The 25,131-nt window shown below is 45.8% G+C and overlaps 1 protein-coding gene across 6 annotated transcripts in view; it reads left to right on the forward strand.

Moving 5' to 3' along the window:
• MAPK10 (mitogen-activated protein kinase 10) overlaps window positions 1–25,131 on the forward strand; it is a 214,992-nt gene that overhangs the window by 141,740 nt on the left and 48,121 nt on the right. For all 6 annotated transcript variants that reach the window (XM_033160672.1, XM_033160673.1, XM_033160669.1 and 3 more), the window contains 4 exons: window positions 14,158–14,287; window positions 16,587–16,645; window positions 21,140–21,278; window positions 22,056–22,221. In XM_033160672.1, coding sequence (XP_033016563.1) covers window positions 14,158–14,287; window positions 16,587–16,645; window positions 21,140–21,278; window positions 22,056–22,221 — 494 coding nt within the window. The remainder of the gene's footprint in view (window positions 1–14,157; window positions 14,288–16,586; window positions 16,646–21,139; window positions 21,279–22,055; window positions 22,222–25,131) is intronic.

Below are 25,131 nucleotides of genomic sequence, written 5' to 3' on the forward strand. Positions count from 1 at the left end.
TTCTGTCAGAAATGCTACTGCAGTGTGAGGATGCATGGCATCTATGTTCATTCCTTAGACTTCAAAATCACAAGATCCACAGAAAGGACTTTTGGCACAACGTGAAGTTAATGGTTCTGATCCTAAGGTGACCTTCCATGGTGCTTCTCCTAATGGAGGGATATTTCTGACTTAACAAAAAAGCGTTGTGCGTGGAAAGTGAGCTGAGATCCAAAAATAGTCTTCCATTAGCTCCAGCTCTCGTGCCACTGTTTGTCCAAGTTCATTTGGTATTTTTCTCTGTAGTTCATATATTTAGATACTTCATTTTGAAAGCAACCCCAAATGACCGGGGCACAAGCATTGGCATGTGGAGCTGCATGCACCCTAGCTATTAAGACCCATTCTAGCTCCTTCTCCCTACAACACATCATATATTTAATCTGCTGCACAATATATCTTGACCCCATGCATCATATTCTGTGTACTGTGGCTTTCAGTATACAGCTTTCAATACCTGCACAAACGTTTGTGGAAGAGTGCTAATGTCATTCTGCTCACATTCATTCAGCTTGAGCCCAATGGCTTTTGCCAAAACTGATTGCTATCAGGATTAGATTTGTGTGTGTGCCTAGTGTCACTATGTCACTAGCTGACGCTGGATTTAGCTAAATCTGGGAGGAGTCAGAAGTCAGGAGTTTCCTGTTGTTCTGTTGTTCTTGCTGGGAAAAAACGTTAAAGTACTTGTTGAGCTTCATGACTATGATATATGTCCTAGGGACACGGGTGGCGCTGTAGTCTCAACCACTGTGCCTCTTGGACTTGTTGATCAGAAGGTTGGCAGTTCGAATCCGCACAATGGGGTGAGCTCCTGTTGCTCTGTCCCAGCTTCTGCCAACCTAGCAGTTTGAAAGCATGCCAGTGCAAGTAGATAAATAGGTTCCGCTGCGGTGGGAAGGTAAATGGTGTTTCTGTGCACTCCGGTTTCTGTTGCGCCAGAAGCGGTTTAGTCATGCCAGCCACATGACCCGGAAAGCTGTCTGTGGACAAATGCCAGTTCCCTTGGCCTGAAAGCAAGATGATCACTGCACCCCATAGCCGCCTTTGACTGGACTTAACCATCCAGGGTCCTTTAGCTTTTACCTTTACCTTTACCCTAGGTGTCTGTAAGGAAGATGAGCTCTTGTATGGGGGCTTGGTCAAGGTCATTGGACTTCAGCTGGTGGTAGCATGCCCATGTGTCCACATAGGACAGTCCTCTCATTGAAAGTGGAAAAATTGAAGAGGGAGACTCCTCCCTCCCAATGAAGCTGAATGTTGCAAGATTCAGGACGGACTGAAAGAAGTACTTGCTTACGCAGCACTTCCACAAGGTGTGGCGATGGCCACCCGTTTGGATGGCGTTCAAATAAGATTGAAGATTGAAGACGAGTTGTACCAGGTGGGACAGACCCACCTTTGCTAAGCATAGAACTTTCTTTAAGAAAAGTGGCATGTGGGGAGACACAGAGAGAGTGATGTGAAGAAAAATGAATTTCAGAGCTTTCATATTTTCTTGTTTTTCCATGACAAAGTGTAGCTATCAAAACTCCCTTTTATCCATGTATTTAAGCCTTTGTTTCTATATCCACCTTAGAAAGAGCAAGGGGAGGGGAGGGGATTAAATATGTGTTCCATTTCAGGTGGAATTGAATGTAGTGCTGTATCTTCAAAGTTTGGAAAAAAAAACTTGCCCAGGTAAATAAACACTCCAGTGCTTCTAGTAAATGATTTGCCTCAAAACAAATAAACCACAAAATACTGTTAAAAGTTCTCCTCTCCAGACTATTCCACCACTGAATTAGTGGGAGCAGCAATATAACATTTTAATGTTGACTACTATGCATATAGATGAGAATTGGAATGGATATTTGATGTTAATATTGCACTGGAGTAGACAGATTTTATAGTATTCATTGGCAAAGTATACTTCAGCGCTCAAACTACATTTACACATTTTGCTATAAAGTTTGCAAATGGCATCGGCTTTTCGTTTGTTTGCTTATTTTGGTAGTTCACAAATTCCTGTTTGTTCATTTGCTATCAATGTGGCCCCATGAGGAAATGTTGAAGCACTTGGGTACTTAGCCCAGAGAAGAGACATCCTAAGAGGAAATACAACAGCCATCCTCAAATATTTAAAGCACTGCCACATAGGAGGGACAAATTGGATTTCTGTTGCTCTGCAGCAGAGGTAAAGAACCTGTGGCTCTGCTGATGCGGCTGGACTACAGCTGCCATCAACCCTGACCATGGGGCTGAGGGGAGTTGGAATCCAACAGCATATGGAAGGCCATAGGTTCCAAACCCTAGTCCTACAGGGTAAGATGCAAACCTAAGGGTTCAAATGCAGCGGTGGAGGGGCGCCCAGGGTGGTGTGCTCAGGGGTGGAGTGAGCTGCCCATAGGGGCAGGTTGAGCGTGGGGCAAGCTGCCCATAGGGGTGGGGCGCACCACGGGGCCTCTGGAGTCTGCTTGCCTCCTCCCACTCAGCCGCCCTGCAGCTGGGGGGGGGGAGGCAATGGGTGGACCGTTTGGGCAGCGCGGAGCTTGCGCGCACCCAAGCCACCGTGTCTCTGGCACACTGCAGGCTCCGCAGTGAGTGCTGCCCGGCATTTTGTCACCCCCCTCAGTGGTGACACCTAGGGCGGGGCACACCTACCGCACCCCCTTCCTTCACCCCTGTTCAAATGACCCTTAGGCTCAGGACTGCAATACCTCAAAGACTGCCTCTCCACATAAACTGCCCCGGACTCTGCATTCATAATCTGGAGCCCTTCTTCGTGTGCCTCCTCCACGTGAAGTCCTGAGGGTGGCAACACCCTTCTCTGTAGTTGTTCCCTGTCTGTGGAATGCTGTCCCCAGCAGTTTGGTCAGACTCATTTTGGGTTAGGGTTCGAGAACACTGTCCAACCATCTCATCCTCTGTCGTCCCCTTCTCCTTCTGCCCTCAATCTTTCCCAGCATCAGGGTCTTTCCCAGGGAGTCTTCTCTTCTCATGAGGTGGCCAAAGTATTGGAGCCTCAGCTTCAGGATCTGTCCTTCCAGTGAGCACTCAGGGCTGATTTCCTTCAGAATGGATAGGTTTGATCTTCTTGCAGTCCATGGGACTCTCAAGAGTCTCCTCCAGCACCATAATTCAAATGCATCAATTCTTCGGCAATCAGTCTTCTTTATGGTCCAGCTCTCACTTCCATACATCACTACTGGGAAAACCATAGCTATAACTATATGGACCTTTGTTGGCAAGGTGATGTCTCTGCTTTTTAAGATGCTGTCTAGGTTTGCCATATTATAAGTTTGTTATATTAGGAGCCCTGTTATCAACCACGCCTAGGGCTAATTAATATTCTACAGCCTTTTAAATGTATCTGTGGGAAGGCGGGCGATTATTGTTATGCTGTTTTGTTTTTGATTATTTACTTGTTTTTATCCTGTATTTTATTCTGTGAACCGCCCTGAGATCTTACGGTGAAGGGTGGTATGTAAATAAAATAAAAATAAATGAGAGGTGTATAGCTGAATCAAGATCCTGAAGTTGAGGCTCCAGTACTTTGGCCACCTCATGAGAAGAGAAGACTCCCTAGAAAAGACCCTGATGTTGGGAAAGATGGAGGGCACAAGGAGAAGGGGACGACAGAGGATGAGATGGTTGGACAGTGTTCTCGAAGCTACTAACATGGGTTTGGCCAAACTGCGAGAGGCAGTGAAGGATAGGCGTGCCTGGCGTGCTCTGGTCCATGGGGTCACGAAGAGTCGGACACGACTGAACGACTGAACAACAACAAATAGCTGAATCAGACTAATCCTGAATCTTGGACCAAAGCAGGTTGCTTCAGGTAGATGCCAGACTTGTCCAGGCTGCAGCAGGATCTCTCTGAAGTTTCTCAGATGGAAGCAGGGTCCTCCAGAGATTCAGACATCAAAGAACACTGGAGACATGGTGCCCACAAAAGCATTGTTTGCAATATGAGGGAAATGCTGGCATGGGAAGTAAGAGCTTTTTGTGACTGACTGGTCTGTCTTTTTAATCAGAGAGGATGATCTTATCGGGGATCTTCAATCACAGTGGTTTGTGGGAAGTATGCTAGAGTACTGTATCACCTTGATCTTCTCTGTTACATGTTCCTGCTAGTTCTCCTAGTAGTGTTTGCTTGGAAAATGCTGAATATTCAAGTCCCTTTGCCTCTGCCACATGCCTGCACATCCACTTCTGTCAAATCAGCTTTGCAGTTGGTTTATGTGACTTTTGGTGCCAATTAAGCACAGAACAAGCCTGAAGTTATTTTTTCATTCATCTTAACTTTCCTAGCCCCTGCACCTATCCTTCTGACATTTTGTAGGCGCCTCAACAATAGTTGCCATTTTCTTGCTAAAACTATTGCTCATAAAACCACAGGGAGGGAAGCAAATCACTTTCAGTTTCCCATCAAACAACTTTAAAGGCATCTAGAGCAAGAAACGTGGATCTATTCTTCTGAAATTTGGCACTTTTCTTACCTAGGAGCATCTTTATGTTGTATCTTATTTTTATGCAGATTGTGTGCAAAAGAACTCAGAAATTAAGTGAGCCTGTTTTTAACTTACTCCAAAATGGTAAAGGCTGCCCTTGCAGGAACACTACTACAGTCATTCTTCTGAAATTGGCAGGATCTATCCCCTCAGAGGGAGCTTCCATGCCTGCAAATTACATCCACTTCTGCAAAAAGAAAAAAAAAACCCACAGGGAAAAGAAGGAAATACAATTTCTTTTTTAAAAAAATGTTTAAAGGTTCCCAGCGCACACATTTGTCTGTAGGGCTACTATGCTTGAAAATATCACTCAGTTCAGTTAAAAGGCAAAAAGTTACAGCCTTAAAAACAATTCCCCATAATAGTTATTGGGTGAGACTTGAAGCTTTATTTTTCTGAACTGGTATTGTGATTCGTACCCCAACAAAAATGAAGTGTGTCCCCCTAACTATTTTTCTACTTCTGCAAATGTTCTCTTGTGTGCACCATTACCCCACTGTTACTACTAAAACAGTATTGAAGTTAGTTCAGTATTTATTTAATCCCCATATTGCAGATAAGGAGGCTGAAGATATATTGCTCCATGCATTTCCATGCTTTATGTTAAGGCTCAGCCTGATCCTGTAATCTTTGCAAAATACCAGAGGAGGACCAGGAATGGATTCCTTTAATCCTAGAAGCAGCTGCATAGGCAATAATAAATAGTCACAGACAGCAGGCGGGCTTGATTGCAAATCCTTATCCAGCAGTTTCAAGGGGGTTGCAGGAATCTCTGTGCTGATTGAAGAGCAGATGAACACCTGAACCTCTGAGCCACAGCACAAGCTGGTTATAAAATTACACTCTGGTCATCACCATGAAAGCATCAAGCCTAAGAAGTAGCTGTAGTGACTGCAGTTTTTTGCCCTTTGTGCTTCTTCTATGACAACTGACTGCCTTTTGATGTTTTTGTAAATATGTGTAAATGGGTGTTTTAAAACTGATGCCTAATGAATCAAAGACATATTTTTAGCCAATTAGTTGGTTTTTAGCTGATTCATCTAATTGATGAATCAACTAAAATTAACATCACTGAGTGAAATTTGACACGAATTGGATCGTTCCAGCTTGTAGAAACCACCTGAGACGTTTGCAGGGAATCTTTAAAGAGTTTTTCAGTGACAATAGCCACATTTCCGAGTCTGACATTTTGAGTACAGTGACCAAATACACACATCTTGTGAATGCTGCAGATCCATTTAAACAGCTGATTTTCTCAGCAAAATATACAGAATCAATGACCTGGCTGGCTGGCTGGCTTCTCAGCACAGTTTTCATGAATCTTGCAGATAACATTCGTTTGTTAGTTGCATATAGTTAGGGCTGCCATATTTCAAAAAGTAAAAACCAGGACACCATGAAAACACATTCCGGAGATTCCCCCTGGGTGTCACTTCCACATCTGAAATCCCGGTAAAATTCAGGATGTATGACAGCCCTATAGTTACATCTTATTTTCCTCCACAGAACCCAAAGTGCTTTACATGGGCTTAGGTAGCCTCTCTTCAGATGAATCATGGCATTGTCTTCAGCACTTCACTTGAGACCATTTCCTGGGCTACATCTCTCCCCGCTAAAATTATTTAACGATGGAGATTTTGTTCATGCTAAGGTGCCAGCTCTGGATCTGGACTTTATCAGGCAGTGGGGGCTCATAGGACTGAAACCTATTGGTAGTAGTCAGCTACTCACGGTAGACGCACTGAAACAAATGTACACGACTAAGTTATGTCTGTTAATTGCAGTGGGTCTATTTTGAGTAAAACTTTGTTGACTACAACAAAAAGTTGAGAAAACACAGGACCTTGGACAGCTGCACATTAAACAGCTTCAGGAGATGTTGTCTCTGCAGGGAGCTAGTCATTTACTTCATGAAATACTGCTTGATTATAATAAAATCTCAAAGGTACTTTTATTAGTTTGTAAAAGTATAATAAATTGCAATAAATAAATCATCAAAACAAAATAGCAAAATCACAAAAGACCTCCCTGTTCAGTGAACTGGCCCAAATATGATGGCCAAATGGGACTCTCTCGTTCACCTCAAACTTCACCCCCTGAAATCACGACCCCCGTCTCCCAACTTTGGGTCTAGCAAGCAGATCCCACTGCTCTAGGGTCATTATACATAGAGGGTAGTTGAACTCAAAGGAGCTGCCACAATAATGCCATCAACTCCCAGAAATGCCTATCTTCACACCTTTGGGTCTGAGCATTATCTACAACTAAACCTCTGCATTGTATGGCCAGGTTATGATCTGTCAAAGTAGCGTAACTAAGGTACCGTATATACGCGAGTATAAGCCGACGCAAATATAAGCCGAGGCACCTAATTTGACCACAAAAAACTGGGAAAACTTATTGACTTGCGCATAAGCCGAGGGTGGGAAATGCAGCAACTACTGGTAAATTTCAAAAATAAAAATAAATAAAATTACATTAATTGAGACATCAGTAGATTAAATGTTTTTGAATATTTATTTCAAAGAAGAACAGGGGCAAGGAGTTCCATAGGCTTGACTCTGCACCACAGGAATAAGCGTTTTCTTTTATTTGCCCCCTCCCCTCTTCCAACAGTTAGGCTTTCCTTTTTATTTCTTTGGTGTATTTTATGTCCAATATTTCCATCCCCCTACAACCTCTATCAATAAATGGGACTGATTCCTGAGTGTGAGGGGGTTTATTTTCAGGCCCTTTTCTTCCCTCCCCAAAGAACCCTCCCTTCCCAAACAGCCAAGCTGTGAATGGATCCAAAGGAAGATAAGAGTTGCAGAGCTCCTGTGACCTTGCCTCCTCCTGGGCTTTGCAGAGAGGAGGGGGGCAAGAGCCTCTGTTCCTTGACTTGGGGGTCCTCCCTGCACCCTCCCCTTCATCCCAGGGACCCCCTCTTCTCCCCAATGGACCCTTTGCAAGATGAGCAGAGACTCACTGGATTCAGGAGGCGCCAGGGATGCAGCACATGCAGAAGAGAGAGACAAAGGCCCCCTCCTCCTTTTGTAGGTGGGCTTGGTATTTCCTGACCTCTCTAGGAATCCCACTCAATCCTTTTTAACCCTTGGCAAGCCAGTGCCCCCAGCTTCTCTGAGCCTGTCCTGTGCCTTTTGCAGGAAAGAGCTTCTCTCCACTTCTCTCCCCCCCCCAACTGACAGAGGGGGAAGCATTGTGCAGTGCTTCTCCGATCCTCCATTCTGTGCCTTTCTGCTGGTGAGTGGAGGCAGAGGCGTCTTTACCCTTCCAGCTTGTGTCTGGAGGCGCTAGGACCTCGCAGACAGCTGCAAACGCACGGGATGGGATCCTGCGGGATCGGAGAAGACGAGTCTCAGATCTCCATCCTGCGCATTTCCTGGTGGGGTGGGGGGGGGAAGCGGAGAGAAACTCTTTCTCTCTGCTTTTCCTACCCAACCACCTCGCAGACAGCTGCAAACGCACAGGACGGGATCGGAGAAGATGCCCCCGTCCTGCACATTTCCCGGTGGGGTGGGGGGAGGGAGAGGGAAGCGGAGAGAAGCTCTTTCTCTCTGCTTTTCCTTCCCCACCGCCCGCCTCACTTGCGCATAAGCCGAGGGCGACTTTTTCAGCCCAAAAAATGGGCTGAAAAAGTCGGCTTATGCGCAAGTATATACGGTAATTTCTGTCATACCAGTGAAATTAGCTTCTTGCATGTTGTTAAAGGGTGATATTGCTATGTACTGTATATACATCCCATTTGTCGTTGGATTGGGCAAGTTAGGTGTTTAGTTGAAAATAATATTTCACCACATTAAACAGGGCCATGTCAATAGTTATTTACTGTTGTTGTCTTTTTTTTAAAAAGACAATTGGAAAGCTAACATTTACCTCATCGAGCCAACCATAAACATAATTTATTGGGTGCCAGTTTATTTACAGCATTTTTAGTGCCCCCCAGCTGCTAGTGTTTGATAGTAAACTTAAAGGATATTTTTTACAGTGCATATCATAGTAAAGCTACAGTTTTTATGATAAAACTGACTGAGTTATAGTTCTTGCTGTTAAAAAAAATCAACAGCTATACAGATGCTAGGATAAAGTCACAGTTTAGCAAGAGTATCTACAATAACCCTTCCAAAGAAATTGTTGCACAGTTTTATCTGCAAGCTATATTTTTTCTTTTGGTATTTTCAATCTTCCCAGTTCCCTTTGACCAGGTGTGTAAATAGCTACCTGCCCAGTCTCTTGCAATAAGCAGGGCTCCAATCCTATCTACACTTACTTGGGAGTAAGCCCCATTGAACATGGTGGGACTTCTCAGTAAATGTGTATAGGATTGCATGTAAGAATGCCTCCAGTCAAGCAGAGAATTGGAAGATGGGCAGGTGGACAAGAAGTGGTTCTCTATTTTATTTCAAGCTGTTCTGTGCATGTATGTATCTAGCTGCAGGCCAGGTAGTCATCTGGATGGGCTGTTAATGCCTATGGAGTTGGTAGCAAGGCAGCTTTTGATTATTATCTATTGAATTCAACTTTAGCACAAGCATATATCAGAGGCTGGGTTGCAGAGTTCAGCATATGATGATAGCACAGTAAGGGTCTACTCACCTAGCAATTTCAGCATGTGGTGACCTTGGGCGAATCCTTGCCTGTGTTGACTTTTAGTTACTACAGGCCCCTTCGCATTAACAGCCCGGCTTAGTCAGCTTGGTATTTACAGTTTTTTTTATTACATATGTACAAGAAACAGCTACAGTTCAGGATTACTCGTCCAAACCTGTTGAGTCAGATTCGGGGAGTGGCTTCCTTCGATTCCCGTGCCAACAAAATAGAGTTGGGAATCTTATGAGACGTCTTTGATCCTTACGTTTCATTTCCCTCCTTGTCTGTGCTGATGTGAAAGACCCCTCCCTTCCAGAGTCTGAGCTCCCTTCCCGAGCCTCTGGGCGGTTGAAGGGCTCTGCAGCCTCCCTGATCCCTTCCTCCTCCTCCTGGCTAATCTCTGCCCTCTCTTCCGCTTCCTCTGGGTGGTTGAAGGGCTCCCCAGCATCCCCGAGCCCCTCCTCCGCCTCTTGCTCCTCTGCATTCTCCCTGACACATGGTGAGATTGTGACACCCATCCACCATCCACAGGGAAGGAGCCATAGCTCTGTGGAAGAATCCATGCTGAAGGTCTCAAATTCAATCCTTGGTGAACCATTCCCCCCTCCCCCCAGTTGTATGGAAAACCACTGCTAAGCAGAGTTCATAATACTGGGTTAGATGGACTAGATGTGGCTAATGCATGCTGAATGGACACCATAAGTTGTGTATATCATGTGATGTTTTGGTGGATGAGCACAGATGGACAGCAGTGATTATTTCAGGGTTGGAGAAAGTGTGGCCCTCCAAATGTTGTCTCATGACATGAGCATCTCCTTGGTTCCTTCATCTAAGCCATTTATAAAGACATTGAACAACAATGGGCCCAGGACAGAACTCTGTGGCCCTCCCACATGTCACTTTTTTCCCAGGATGATGAGGAACCATTAGTGAGCACACTTTGGAGTCACTCAGTCAACCAGCTACAAATCCACCTAACAAGTTATCTCACCCAGTCCACATTTTATCAGCTTCTTTGCAAGAATATTATGGGGGACTTTGTCAAAAGCCTGACTGAAATCAAGATACACTACATCCACAGCATTCCCCTGATCCACCAAGCTTGTAACTCTATCAAAAAGAAAAAAGAAAAGAAAGGAGATTCATCTGGCATGACTTGTTTTTGTGAAACCCATGCTGGGTCTTAGTAATCACGGCATCCTTTTCTAACTGCTCACAGACTGACTGTTTAATTATCTGGCAATTAAACAGTTCTGGCAACCTTCCTCAGATAATGGAACTCTTAAGCCAAAAATGAAGCAGCATAACAACAGAACAATCAATTTTAACACATTATTTGCTTAGCTCGTTTTGAAACATAACATATGAGAAAGCAGATTATTTCATAGGTCTTCATAGTGACTCACAATATTGTATTAAGAATCTATTTTAAATTGCTTCACTCATTATTTCTGTCTAACTATGTGCAAATATGATGTGTGGACAGACCCCTGTCCAAAGGAATGCAGAATACAAAGGGAGATAAGGGAAATGTAGGCAGGGGTACACAGGGGAAGGATGTTGATTTCAGGTGCAAGTACAGTGGGGTCTCATTACTTGGTGTTTGTGCCAAAGCCTTGATGGGAAAGTGAATTTTGAGGTTGGTTCAAAGAAGGAGAGGTGGTGCTTTGTGCAACGAGGAGAATAAGAGTTCATGTAATATTGTCTCGAATACATTACGTATCTAATGATTAGATACCTGAGCAAAACAATGTAGTCGAAAAAAGGATAGATAGATAGAACTATATAAAGGTACACACACACACCCATTATGTTACATGTTAATATGGATGCCATACGGACAAGGTATTCTTGAGGTAAGTGGTTGGGATAAAAAAAACGATTTATAAGCAGGGAAAAGAAAATCTTAGAAGTTGCCAGTTGCTGGCAGGAGATGTCAGAATTCATTAGGCATCCCCACCGGTTTTCTATTGGCTTTGTTATTTGGTTTCCGATATTTGTCTTCAGCTGTGTACTCACACAGCAGGGATCTGGGGTGGTGCGGGTGGGGGTAGAAGATTTCCTCAGCAGCCTGCAGGCAAACTGCAGCAAAAGCAAAATGAACCAATGTGGGCGAGTGGAGAGGGCCAAAGGAAGAAGGAGGGGAAGCAACAGCAGCTGTTCTGATTATTTTAGGCACAGGGGTATTCCAATAAAGTTGAAAGTGGGGAAGCAGGGGAGGAGGGGTGTCTGACCCTGGCAACAAAATGGGCATCCTGGTGAGGGGCACTGAACCCCCGTACTACCAATAGCTGACCTCCTTGCAGCTCCTCTTCTTATGTGCTTCTCAACCAGCTGAAGTCAGTTCCAGGATTCAGCTGTCAGTTCTCAGCTGTGTCTCATTCAGCTGTGCTCTCCACACCCATTTCCAGGTACGTCAGGTTTGATGAGTTTTCCAGGGTGTCCAAACAGCAACCTGTTCACGCAGTGGCCAACTTGATGCTGCCTATGGGAAGCCCAAAAGGACCTGAGCATCTCTATTGACTTGTGGTCCATAGCAAACTGTCGTTCAGAGGCATTTGCCTCGCCTCCACCAGTGGAAGTACAGCATAGACAGCATGGCTGGTAGCTATTGATAGCCTCATCCTCCACGAATTTGTATGAATTTGAATGAAAATGGCACATAGTTTATCTGCAGAGAGGATCTGAATAAAACCACTTGGGGGGGGGGTAACCTAATCTTTCTCAGACACAAGCACACCATAACCAGCTTCTTTTTAAGCAGGGGTGGGGAATCATTGCCCCCTCCCCTAATTAGACCTGACATAAGTACCAGTTTGAGACCTTTCTCCTCAAACCACATCTGATGTAGCTGCGGAGGAACAACCAGGAGCTTAACGTGAGTTCCTTAAGGCAGTTGAAGGGGGCAGGAGCTTGCTGTCAGCACCAAAAGCAAGTCCTACCCACCTGTCAAACTGGCCCACAGAGGGTTAGGGATGTTGGGATCTGGCCGGCCAGGGAGAAAAAGTTCACTTCTCCTGTTTTTAGCAAACAGAGCTGTCAGGTTTTTTTGATATTTTTATTTTAAAGGTGCCTTGTTCACTCATTTCCCCCTCCCCCCTGGCACAAATTAATTATTAAAAACATAGCTGGCATGCTTTTTTCATCATGATGGAATCTGCAATGAAGGGGGGGACACACACATTATTCAATTAATCCCGACCGTGCTTCTGCAGAGTAGGTAAAAGCCTCTATTATTATTGCATTATATTGCTTTGCATAAAAAAGATAAAAAAAATCAAAGACATGAAGCAATTGTGGCATGGAGCAGGTAGAAACAGCCTCCCAGTTTTGTTAAACTAAGCCGTGACTCGTGTGTACTTCCAGAAACGGCATGCAAAAGCAGATAAGCCCTCCGGCGAGACTGAATTTAGGAGCAGAGAAATTAAAAGAAGCTGCGGTTTGGGGCTAAAGGAGGACCATCAAGGAGAAATATTCTCAGATGCTATACCAAGAAAGTTTATTCCTTCTTCCCTTTTATGAGACATGTTTTACTTGCACCACCCTAAGCAGCCTAAAGGAAAGTTAAAACAATTAGCACAATAAAATAATATTAAAAATAAAAACAAGAACAAATGGTATATTAAAAGTAGCAGGAGAGAACAGAAAACATATGCACACAGAGGTTAATAGCTTAAAAGGCATGGCAGATTTGTTTGTTTTTAAAAATGTGTTCTAGCTGAGAAATGGATTGAGGAGGTTCCTCTTGAAAGGAAGTTTGATAGAAGAGGAGCCAGAGCCGTCTTAAGGGGATCTGCCGCCCTGGCGCGGCTATCCCTCCGGCGCCCCCGCCATGCCGCCTCTCCGCCGCCCCCCTCCCGCGCTTGCCGCCCCTTGGGAGGGGGGTGGGCGAGCGGGGGATGAGGGGCGTGGCGCTGGAGCGGCGCGGGGCTCTGCGCGCCCTTCCAGCGCTTCCGGAATGGGAGGCGAGGGCGGCCGGCTCGCGCTCCCGCGCGCATCCGGATGGCGCGGCGCAGCCGGGCGGTGCGGCTGGGCAGCTTGTGCTCCATCGGGTGGGCGGCCGGCTGCGCGCGGGAGCACGAGCCGGCCGCCCTCGCCTCCCGTCCCGGAAGCGCTGGAAGGGCGCGCAGAGCTGTGCTCCTGTGCTCTGCTGGGCAGCCAGAGGGCGTGGCGTGGCTGGCCAGCTCCCTTGCCGGGAGTCAGAGGGCGCTGCCGGCAGGCGCTGCCAGCGGGGCTGGAGGACGGAGGCGCCCTCCAGGCCATTGCGCCCTGGCGCGCCGCGCCACCAGCCCCAATGGATGAGACGGCTCTGAGAGGAGCCACCACTGAGAAGACACTGCTGCTACACAGAATCGTGGTGGCTGGTCATGATGCTTTTACCTTCTTGTGAAGTAAATCACAAGTAAAGGTAAGGGTAAAGGTACCCCTGACCGTTAGGTCCAGTTGCAGACGACTCTGGGGTTGTGGCGCTCATCTTGCTTTATAAGCCGAGGGAGATGGCCTTTGTCCGCAGACAGTTTCCGGGTCATGTGGCCAGCATGACTAAGCCGCTTCTGGCAAACCAGAGCAACACACGAAAACACTGTTTACCTTCCCGCCAGAGCGGTACCTATTTATCTACATGCACTTGACGTGCTTTCATACTGCTAGGTTGGCAGGAGCTGGGACCGAGCAATGGGAGCTCACCCTGTTGCAGGGATTCGAACCGCTGACCTTCTGCAATCCCTAGGCTCTGTGGTTTAGACCACAGCGCCACCCGCATCCCTTAAATCACAAGTACTCAGGCTTAACTAGTGTGACCGCTGAAGTCAACTGTTGACTCCAGCTTCTGTGAACATTGATGCTTGTGTTTGACTCTGATAAGCTGGATTCCTTAATATTTCTTCCACTAAAGCTAAAAGATTGCTGAAAAGGGATTGGGGCCATTTAAGAAATGCATACTTTGACTGAAACAAAAGAAGAATCTTTGAAACAAATTAACACCAGCAATGAATTTAATGATGTAATAGTTGTATTCTTGTCCTTTTCATTTTTCCAGTGCTGCATATGATGCTGTTCTCGACAGAAATGTGGCCATTAAGAAGCTCAGCAGGCCGTTTCAAAATCAAACACATGCGAAGCGAGCTTACAGGGAGCTAGTCCTCATGAAGTGTGTGAATCACAAAAATGTGAGTTTTTCTTTCGGTGGTGGGATTGAGAAGCATGAACATTTGTCACTGCAAACACACACACACACACACAGAGAGAGAGAGAGAGAGAGAGAGAGAGAGAGAGAGAGAGAGTGTTATGCCCCGGTTAATTTAAAAACAAGATTATGTTTTGCTTGTTGTTCCGGGGAATTACTCCATTGATAGTTTGCAGTGTCTGCATGAATTTGGGAGGTATGGGTGTGATCAGAGCTGGATTATTCCCTTCTCAAAAGTAGGTGTCATGGAAAGGGCAAAAGCTTAGCTGCACTCACTATTTGCTGGCAAAAGAGAGTTGAGTCGCTGAGCCTCGGATCAGCATATTTGATTATGCTGTCACTATGGAGATCTCCTCCTATTTAAATCCCATGAAAGTCCTGTGGAGAAGAGTGGAAAACCAATTCAGTTTCCATTCTCTTGTGCAGCAATAGATCAATTGTGCACATATTATCCCGTCCACAGCTACATAACTGGTATATGCTAATACTGGATAACATTTGTGCTTATGTGAATAGCATCAGGATTAAGGTCAAGGTCGGAACTCACTGACGTGGAGTAAAGCAGTAGAGGAATGAACTTTGTGTTCTCTTTCAAGTGGATTTTTTTTTAAAAAAGTTTTATCCCTTTCTTTCGTACCCTTTTCTTTTTGCAGCCTCCTCACCAAATGTTGAAGGGCACGGTTCTCTTCCAGCACAGATCAGACCATCTCTCTTCCCCCTCCCTCCACAAGACATTTTCCTATAAGATTGGTTCACGCAGCTATTCTCAGTGTAGCAAAGCATGGGGTGACTGTTTTCGTTGTGGCGGGGTAGAAATTAACATTAAAATAAAATAAAATACATATTTCCCATTTAAATCCCAAATACAAAATTTAAAATTTAGGTTTTGAAAATGAACCGACCCCCACATCAGTCCTGAATTCTTCAGACTTCATCATTTTAGAAGCTGCCAAACAGGAAATGTCAGAACAAAATAAAAAATAAAAAAAACTAAGTTCTGTTGTTTTGTTTTTTAGCTGGATGAGACTTTCTATGGGGAGAGGGGAGGAAATGATCCTTCTTGAGTTCCGGATTCTTATCCTTTGCCTTACTTCCTCTTTGATAAAAATAAAAAATAATAATAAAAATCCTTCCAGTAGCACCTTGGAGAACAACTAAGTTTGTTCTTGGCATGAGCTTTTGTGTGCATGCACACTTCTTCAGATACACTGAAACAGAAGTCACCAGACCCTTATATATAGTGAGAGAGTGGGGAGGAGTATTAATCAGGTAGGTATTCCACACCCATTCCCACCACCCTTCTGAGTAATACCCCTCCCCACTCTCTCACTTTATATAAGGTGGGCTGCCGTCCACTGATGAGATGGGAGAAGATAAAGCATTCATGAAATACATTGCAAAATAGACATCTTGTGGCATTTTTAAAAATGCCTATGGGCTCCATGAGTTTACGCCTGTGTGCTAGGCCAGATCAGAGCGGTTTCTGCCAACCATTTGACAGAGCAATACAAGAACGCAGACGTCTGTATTTGAACCGTATCCTATATTAATTCAAAATTACTCCCAACCTCTAGCACTGCCAATGATCAGCTTCATTTTGACAGCTTCACCTCTAAAGGGCTGGTGCGTGCAGAATACATCTAGTTGGGCTGGGGTACATCCTTCAGCCTTGCAGTAGGCACTAACTAAAGGGAGTGGCAATAGCAGCTTTTAAGTGCAACCTAAACTACAACTGCCAAATAGTGGCAGCAGTAGCAGATATTATTAGTAGCAGTGGATCGCAGTAACATCTTGCACCCCTAAAAAGCAAAAAACAAAGAAACCATTTGCTTTTAATATGTAAGTTGTTGTTTCTCTGAAGCCTGAACACCTGTCTGTCCTTCCTTGGCGAGCATCATTAATATACCACTGACGCCTCGTGGCTTAGCAAATTCTACATGTTTGTTTCCAGCGAGGCTGAACATTCAGCTGTGAACTTCCAGTTTAGAGGGAGAATTTGCTCTGCTTTTGTTTGAATCAAACGCAGGCAATCACGGTTCTTCTCAAAACAATGCCTTTCTTTGCAGCATATGCCTTCGTGATCTGCTGCTTGTGGGTTGTTGTTGTTGTGATATATATATATATGTGTGTGTGTGTGTGCTCTTGTAGCAAGATGGATTGGTGTAAACTGAACAGTTTTAAAGAGCAATTTCAGTAGAGCAATCTGTCACAATCTGATCAACTGCTAATGTTTTATTATCATTCTTTCCCGCTCTCTCCTTCTCTCCCTCCCTGCTTTTCAGATTATCAGTTTATTAAATGTCTTCACACCACAGAAATCTCTGGAGGAGTTCCAGGATGTGTAAGTAATGTGGACAAAAAGCAAAACCTAAATCTTTGCCATTTGCGGGAGGGGGAGAGGATTGAGGGAGAAGTGGGCATTGTACTCTCTAGTGAACAATCCGCTCTCCTCTATATCGGAGGGCGATGTTGCACACGGGCAGCCGAGCCTCAGACTCTTCCGGCGTATGCTACCTCCCCCCTGGGGCGAACGAAGGCGTCATGACAACCGGGACGGGGCGTCGCTATGTAGGGCGCATGTGCAACGTCGCTGTTTACGACGCATGCACCGTACGTAGCGACGCCGCACATGCACTGTACATAGCAGTTTGCCGGCGCCACTGCTCCAGTGTCATACGGCCTGTGCCGGGATCCTCTGCCCAAGGCTGCAGCCGCGAACGGAGGTCCTACACATGCGGCTGCGGTGGCGCGGTGGCTGCCAGTGTGGTGTAGTGGTTAAGAGCGGTAGACTCGTAATCTGGGGAACCGGGTTCGCGTCTCCGCTCCTCCACATGCAGCTGCTGGGTGACCTTGGGCTAGTCACGCTTCTTTGAAGTCTCTCAGCCCCACTCACCTCACAGAGTGTTTGTTGTGGGGGAGGAAGGGAAAGGAGAATGTTAGCCGCTTTGAGACTCCTTCGGGTAGCGATAAAGCGGGATATCAAATCCAAACTCTTCTTCTTCTTCTTTTTCTCGCGCCACAGCGAGCCCCTGCGGGGTGCCTTCTTGTCACCCTCCCAAACATGGCACCCAGGGTGTACCGCCCCCATTGCGACGCCAGCAGCGTTGCGAGGCAGCCCCAGCCTATCAGCCAGCAGAGCAGGTGTGGCCGCGGGCCATTTAAACTCGGCGTGGGCAGCTGGTTCCCTCTTCCTTGCCTCTTTGGTATTGGGTAAGCCTTCATTTGGTTGGAGGGGAGGTTGTTGCCTCGCCTGCCCCTCCTCAGTAAGGGTATCCTATTAAAGGCATCAGGGATGTGAATACTGTCTGAAGCCTGGGCGTGGGCTGGGGCCATGTCACAGCCACTACCGGGACCCCACGGGGTGCCGCTGTCTGAAGTATGTTGTAGGGCACCTCCATCGGTGGTTTACCCTTCCGTGGACTCCCTGCCAGGAGTCAAGATGTAGCCTGGCTTCACCCCAATGCCTAAGCCAAACCGCTCACATCTGTAACCAATAAAGTTGTGGCCTACTTGAACCCATCAACCAAATATCCCTTGTCAGTGTGATATATTGTTCTCCTGGGAACTTTGTGGCTCAGGTGCCTTGGGGGCGCAACTAAAACTCAGGAATAGCTGAACGGAAAGTGTTCCTTCTCTTCAGAAACTGCCTCATGTCCAGCACCCCACAAGGCAGTGACCTGATGGAACCAACCTTTTCCCATTTCCCTGTGTCATTCCTGTATTTTGTACCTACAAGAGGAGCAGGGGTGAAAAGAAGAAGCGAATGGCCAGCAATTATGTATGCTGGTTTTATATTATGGAAATAATTAAAATGAAATAATGTGTTTTGAAAAAAAAAAAGGTGCAAATGATTTTTTTAAAAAAAATAATAATCAGAAAAAGTCAGGATCGGAAAACTCAAGACTATCTGCCTACTGCTTTTAGGTATGTCAGAAAGCACTTCCCACCTCGATTTAGAAGTGTAGAAACAAAAAATGTACGAATGTTGTACTGGCTGCCACACACAGAGCACCATAATGGAGGTGCTTGAGAAAGTGCAGGATGTGGGGTTGTAGTCATGGGGGGGGGGGTCTGAACGTGTTCAGACATGCAAAGGAATCTGAACGGCTCTAAGCAGCTCCTTTTGAATCCTTTGTGTTGATAGCTTTCTCAGGCAGTGCCTGTTACCTCAGAACTCCCCGAGGTGTGCAGGCTTCTGAAAGGTGCGTAAAACACTCTGAAATCATCTCCTTGTGTTATTTTTGTGGGTTGTTTTTTTTTTTTTTAAGGAAGGCGGCGAAACATTTTCCCCCTTCTTCCATATTTATTTTCCGATAACCTATGACTCTGTAAAAATCATTTGCCTGGGGGCAAAGCAGAGAATTGCTAGTATTTCCACTGAGCATTGTCCGCCGTTGCTTGGCATGTAAGGAGAACCTGACCTGAATAATATTTAAGGTAATCAGAAGTGTTTCTAGTTGGCCAAACTCTCCTCATTCTGCCTGCCCCCCCCATAACAATTTCCTTCACTATACACTATACACATTTTGTGTCCTATAACGCAAGGGCAAAATCTTGGCAGGGGAACCAACTGTTCTCTTCACACTGTGATATGTCAGTGTTTTTAAAACTCTCTTCTGCGATGCCCTTGGCAATTGCAGAAGCCCTTGGGAAAACTAAGTCTCCCATAATCCCTTGTGCCTTGGCACACTGTTACTCAGTGTGGTGAGGCAATGGAGGGGAGGGATGGAGAAGAAAACTCTATGCTCCTTCTCTGCTCTTCTTTCCACCATCCAGTTGCCTGTGAGGAAAGAGGAGTTGTTTGGGGCATGGCAGGGGATGGATTTAGGGGATGAGGGAGAGGTAGCAGAGATGGGTGGGTAATTTCCCCAAGCCTTTCAAATTGACTAAGAAAAATCACAATGGGATATATGATTGGGGAGGGGAGTATTTTGAGTAATTTCCAAGCTAATGCAAGGTAAATTTCAGAGGTTTCCCCCATATCTAGTAGCAGCTACCCCTTCCCTTTAACCACTGGGATGTAAATGAAACCTCCAGCAATGTTTAGAATTTAGAATTCCCTAGCAAATCCAATTCCAGGATTTCCAGTGTTGGCATAACAAGCCAGCACTGTTTTTATTTCATTTTGTTGTTATCTGCATAATAATTATCGATCAACTCCCCCTCTGCAATTATTTATTAAAGGTTTCTTGACTGTCTGCAGTCCCTCTCTGCAAGGTTTGCAATTTATAACAGGCAGGCAAGATGGAGGAAGGGTCAGACACTCCTAATATGGAGCTGAGGACAAGCAAGTCAAAGTCATAGTGAAAGAGGAGCGGCTAAGCTGGAGCTAGGGTGGTCCAGGCCTTTGTTTCCGATGGAGACAAAGCTCAGTGGCAGAACACGCACCCTGCGATCTCTGGCATCTGCAAGCAAAAGGATTGCCGGCTGCCGATCCCATGCAGGTCAGAGAAGACCGTACTGAATTCTGGTCTGACACACTACGTGGCGACCTCCCTGGAACAGAATAGGAGCCAATGGCACATCTAGTCCAGCTTCCTGTTCATACAGTGGCCAACCAGAAGCAGGACCTTAGCTCAAGGGCACCCTCCCCTCCTGCGGTTTCCAGAAACTGTTATTCAGAAGCATTGCTGTCTCCAAATATGAAGGCAGGCATGGAGGAAGCCTCCTCGCTACCCGGGGCAGCGAACGGAGGCACCCCCTGGGGGCGGGGTGTTATGAAGTTGCGTTGTGACATCACGACGGAGTGCACATGTGCGAAATCCAGTGCATGCACGCTCTGCCGCTGGGCCACCACCGCTTCCGCGCAACCTTGCAAGCCGCTGAGCAATCGGCAGCTTGTGGGGCTGCCGCGTGTGAAAAGCAGCATGGCCTTATGCCTGCTGCTCGCACTCAGCACGAGCCGCCGATTGCTCAGCGGCTTGCAAGGTCGCCGCGGAAGCAGTGGCGGCGGCCTGGCGACAGAGTGAGCATGTGCCGGATTTTGCGCATGGGCACTCCATCCGGGCCGGCTCTGCTGCTTCTGTGGCGACCTTGCGAGTCGCTGAGCGAAAAGCAGCAGGGGCAGGGCAGCCCCACGAACCATCAATCGCATGCGGCAGCCCCATAGCGGCGTGGGTGGGCCGTGGGCCGGAGCGGCCTTGTTCCGCGGCTTGCTCGCAGGCCGCCGAGCAGGTTTGCTCGCAGGCTGCGTTGTGAGGCTGCCTCGCTACGCGGCTTGCTCGGGGCCTGCTGGCGGGGTGGGGTGGGGCAGGGCCGGCCCAAGTGTCACCCCCCTCCCCTGGAACCCGGGGTGCCCCGCCCTCGCTACGCCACTGTATGAAGGCAGAGTACAGGCATCACACAAAGAGGTCTTCAGAAGGGGCAGGAGAAAGAGAGGCCTCCTGACAAGAGTGTGCAAGGCTGCGTTCTACATGCAGAATGTATGCCTCTTACCACACTAGTTACTGAAGAATGAAATGATGCTGGTGAAAGAGAAAAAAGGATGCTTACATTAAATACGTCATTCAGTGACTTCTCACCCACTCCCTACTCTCAGCTGCATCACGATTTTATGAATTTTTGGTGGGACGTTGTTTAGTTCTGATACCCAGCAAAATGAATTCTGATGGACACATCAGATACAAGAGCATTGCTGTATCTGAGGCATAGGCAAACTTGACCGCCCAGATGTTTTGAGACTACAGTTCCTATCATCCCTGACCACTGGTCCTGTTAGCTAGGGATGGTGGGACTTGTAGTCCCAAAACATCTGGAGGGGCCGAATTTGCCTATGCCTGCTGTATCTGATCCAGGATGAGTGCTGATTATTACGTGGCTCTGTTCTCCTCTTTAGGTATTTAGTAATGGAGCTGATGGATGCCAACTTGTGCCAGGTGATTCAGATGGAGCTAGACCACGAGCGAATGTCTTACCTGCTCTACCAAATGCTCTGCGGCATCAAGCACCTTCACTCTGCAGGAATCATTCACAGGGTAAGCCAGGCATCCATCTCACAAATGTCCTTCTACGGGAAAGGGGGAAAAAATTCTGTTATTTGGAGCATGCCCAGTTTTAGCTTCTGTTAGACTATTATACCCATACCTAGGGACCTTGGGAGCAGTGCTGTTTTTATAGCAAACACCACCTCCCTTGTCTCTTTGGATATCCAACCTCTGAAGGCATCTGAAGGCAGCCCTGTTTAGGGAAGCTTTTAATATCTGAAGGACTATTGTATTTTAATATTTTGTTAGAAGCCACCCAGAGTGGCTGGGGAAATCCAGCCAGATGGGCGGGGTATAAATAAATTATTGTTATTATTATTATTATTATTATTATTATTATTATTATTATTATTATTATTATCATCACATACTGCACCCCTTTGCCCCCTCTTGGATCATTCACCTCTCTCAGCCTTGCAGCACCGCCAAAGCAGATATAATTATTTAACGAATCGCCTTCCACGTGCATCTCAAGGCATTGCACAGAATGCAATAAAAACAGCTGAAAACAATACCAAGTACACAACAGCCATGTCAGAGACCAATTCATCCAGGTTTTTGGAACAAAAAATCTCCTCAGTTGTTTCTGTGAAGTGCAGATAGCGAGTGCCTGTTTTATCTTCACAGAAATACTGTTCCACAGAACAGGGACAGCCGCGCCATTGTGGCATTTGTTGTATAAAAAAGCACCTACTGAGTCTTGTAGGTAGAACTCATCGTTCCTCTCTCTCTCTCCCACCCCCCAACCCGCTCCCTCATCTCTTTCAGGATTTAAAACCAAGTAATATTGTGGTAAAATCTGACTGCACATTGAAGATCCTGGATTTTGGACTGGCCAGAACCGCAGGCACTAGCTTCATGATGACTCCTTATGTGGTCACACGTTATTACAGAGCACCGGAGGTCATCTTGGGAATGGGCTACAAGGAGAATGGTAGGATATACATGTGATGTGAGCATATGGGATGGAGCAAGGCTGAGACTGCCAGCTGGGTGGGAAGGAATTATCTGGGCAGCTCATGTACCTTGAACTAAACCTTATTGCACATATATCACCTGGTGAAACTTTTCACCAGCATGAAACGAACAACACGATCACCTACTACAATGGCTGGTTGAAACACTGGCAATCCTAGGGTTGTCTGCCTGATTATTATAGGCAGGAAAGCAACACAGAGGATGATGCAGATATTACTGAAGTTAAGACCAAATCGGATACGACACATCCAGTCTGTATCACTGGAGGCATGTTTAGAAGGAGGGAATTTAAACAGACTTTTTCATCACCCCACTTTGAATTAAAATATTAAAACGCTCTTGGGGCAGGCAGTGGGCGTGACCCAAATATTTCCAGCTTTCCTCAATTCCAAATATGGTCCCTGTTAATAAATTGTTGCCCTAGGAACGCACATCCTTTCAAAACAAAGGAACTCGGACCTGTATTCATTTCAGTTCAATTTTTGGGCATAAAACCATGGGCCGCCACAAAACTAATAAAAACGGGTGAACAACATCCAGCCCTGTGGCTGAGAAAACATATTATAAAATCAAAACACAGAGAAACAGTAACAAAATTATGATTGCAGCAAAAAAAAAGAAACTTAAATCAAATTATCTCCAGCCTAGGAGACTGTGTTAGATTGCATGTATTCGCATCATTTTATTTCCTGCCCACGGCACTGCAAGTAGGGAGGTTCTCTAAGTGATATAGTTATTCTGGTTGCATAGGAGAAAACATTGGTATCACAAAATCAACAAGGCAAGCAGACAAGAATCTAGCTCTAGGCAGGGTTCTATAGCAAATAGTAGGCAATGGCTTGGATCCCAATTTGTCCTCTGCCAATGGCAGGGCTCCTTCCATTCATGGATCTAGTGGGGTCCAATGGAGTCTCCTGATTGAATGCAACGCACCCCGGTTCCCCTCCTCCATTTCTCTTTGCACCACTTTTTCTACTGCACTGGAAGTTCCCCAACCTGCAATAGCCATTACGATCAACTCCTCCTTGCCTGTGCACATAAGCACTAATCCAAAGTAGTTTTGGAAAATTTATTTTCAAGGTAAGCTTGACGGCAGGGACTGATACTTCAACCACGTGAAGGCAGTAGACAAACATTTATTTCTTTAAAATGTTTTATGCCACCTTTTGGGGGCAGGGGGGCGGGGGACACACTCGCCCAAGTATCCCATATCTGAGTCTTTAAGAAGCTTTGGAAAATACCTGTTTTTAACATTACAACCCACCTCTAGACAGGAATGCAAGGCTACTTCAAATGTAACTCAGCTTATCCAAGGGATGGCCTTGGCATTATTACTTTGGATAAAAACATATGAAAATATTTATGTTCTGGAACAATCCCATAAACCTTACCTATCAGGAATCCAGGGTCTAGCTCACAGAAGAAGCCTTTAAGAACTTGGGATGGCACAAAATTAACACCTATATTGGTTGCTGCTATTTTTTTTCCATTTTCACCTAGCTGAAAGAAAGTGCTACAGACTCTCCGCCAAATAACAAGGGGAAACAGTTTTCATCAAAAGGCAATGAGCGTCGCTGACAAGCCCAGTGATTATATGATTATATGAGCCAGAGATGGCTGCACCTGCCTTATAGAGTCAGGCCCTGTGCTTACTTCTCCCCCTGGGAGGAAGAGTTGGCCTGTCCGTGTGAAGGCGGTGGCGGTGGAAGCCCCGCAATGGAGCCTTTCGGGCTCGATGAGAGCTGGAGCAGCATGGGGGCTTATTCAGCTGAGGTGCAGCTTTCCCGCATGCCAGCTGTTAGCTGGAAGGCCTAAGAGCCTCAGCAAAGTCCCGCTGCACCTCCAGCTTGCCCTGCAGCCCTGGGGAGGGTCTTCTCGTGAACCAGAGATGTAGAGGGGCTTTGCTGAGGCTGGTCAGGTCTCTTCCCCCTACTTCTTCTGGGGCCCAGCTGAGAGGTGCCGTAAGTTCCAGCTGAAAAAGAAGAAGCCCTGATTATTATGATGCTATTGTCCTAGGGTGGGTTACAACAAACTGAAATTCAGTATTAAAAATGGTTAAACAAATCCTAGTTGTGGGTCCTGAAAACACATCACAAGTATCCAAGGCAGGGTACAGCACTATTACAGTGCTGTAATCTAGATGTGGGATGCTCTTTTTAATTCAATTTAATTTAATTTAATTTAATTTATTGAATTTTTATACCACCCTATTCCCAGGGGTCTCAGGGCGATTCACAGAATAAAATCAAGATACAAAACCGCAAAATACATAATAAAAATAAAAACAATAACCCAACATCCCCCCCCCCCCAATAGCAAAGGAATAATTCTGATTAAACCGACCTTCTAGGAAGGGGTGGGTGTGTTATTTTGTTGTGCTCAATAATCTTGTCACATCAACCATCATTTATTTGTGTGCTTTTTTTTTTTTTAAAAAAAGCCCAATTGGTAGTACAGTATTAAATCAGTGCTTCATAAATGTTAGGTGACCAATTTTGCAGAAGGACGAGCAAGTAACAACATGGAGATAAATCCATTAGACTATTTCTGCTGCCCAAGTAATCGTTCCCAAGTAATCTTAAAAAGAAGATTCCCTTTTGATGTTAAATGTAACAGGGAACTTCCAGATCGGTCCATTTTTAATTTGTGGAATCTAATTAGCATACTGCAGCGCTTTAACTAACAGTTGACTGCAATCTGCAAGCTAGCAATTAGATGGCTATTTCAGCCTGATTTCTTTGTTATTTAAATTTGGTAATGATTGGGCCGCATTTCCAGCAAACCTCTCGTGTTTATCCGTTTAAAAGCCAGAGCTGAAGGTGATTCTAGTACTAGTTACCAGCTTAAAGTGAAGGTTTCCTTACTG

The sequence above is a fragment of the Lacerta agilis genome, chromosome 9 (assembly GCF_009819535.1).
Source record: "Lacerta agilis isolate rLacAgi1 chromosome 9, rLacAgi1.pri, whole genome shotgun sequence".
Classification (NCBI taxonomy): domain Eukaryota; kingdom Metazoa; phylum Chordata; class Lepidosauria; order Squamata; family Lacertidae; genus Lacerta; species Lacerta agilis.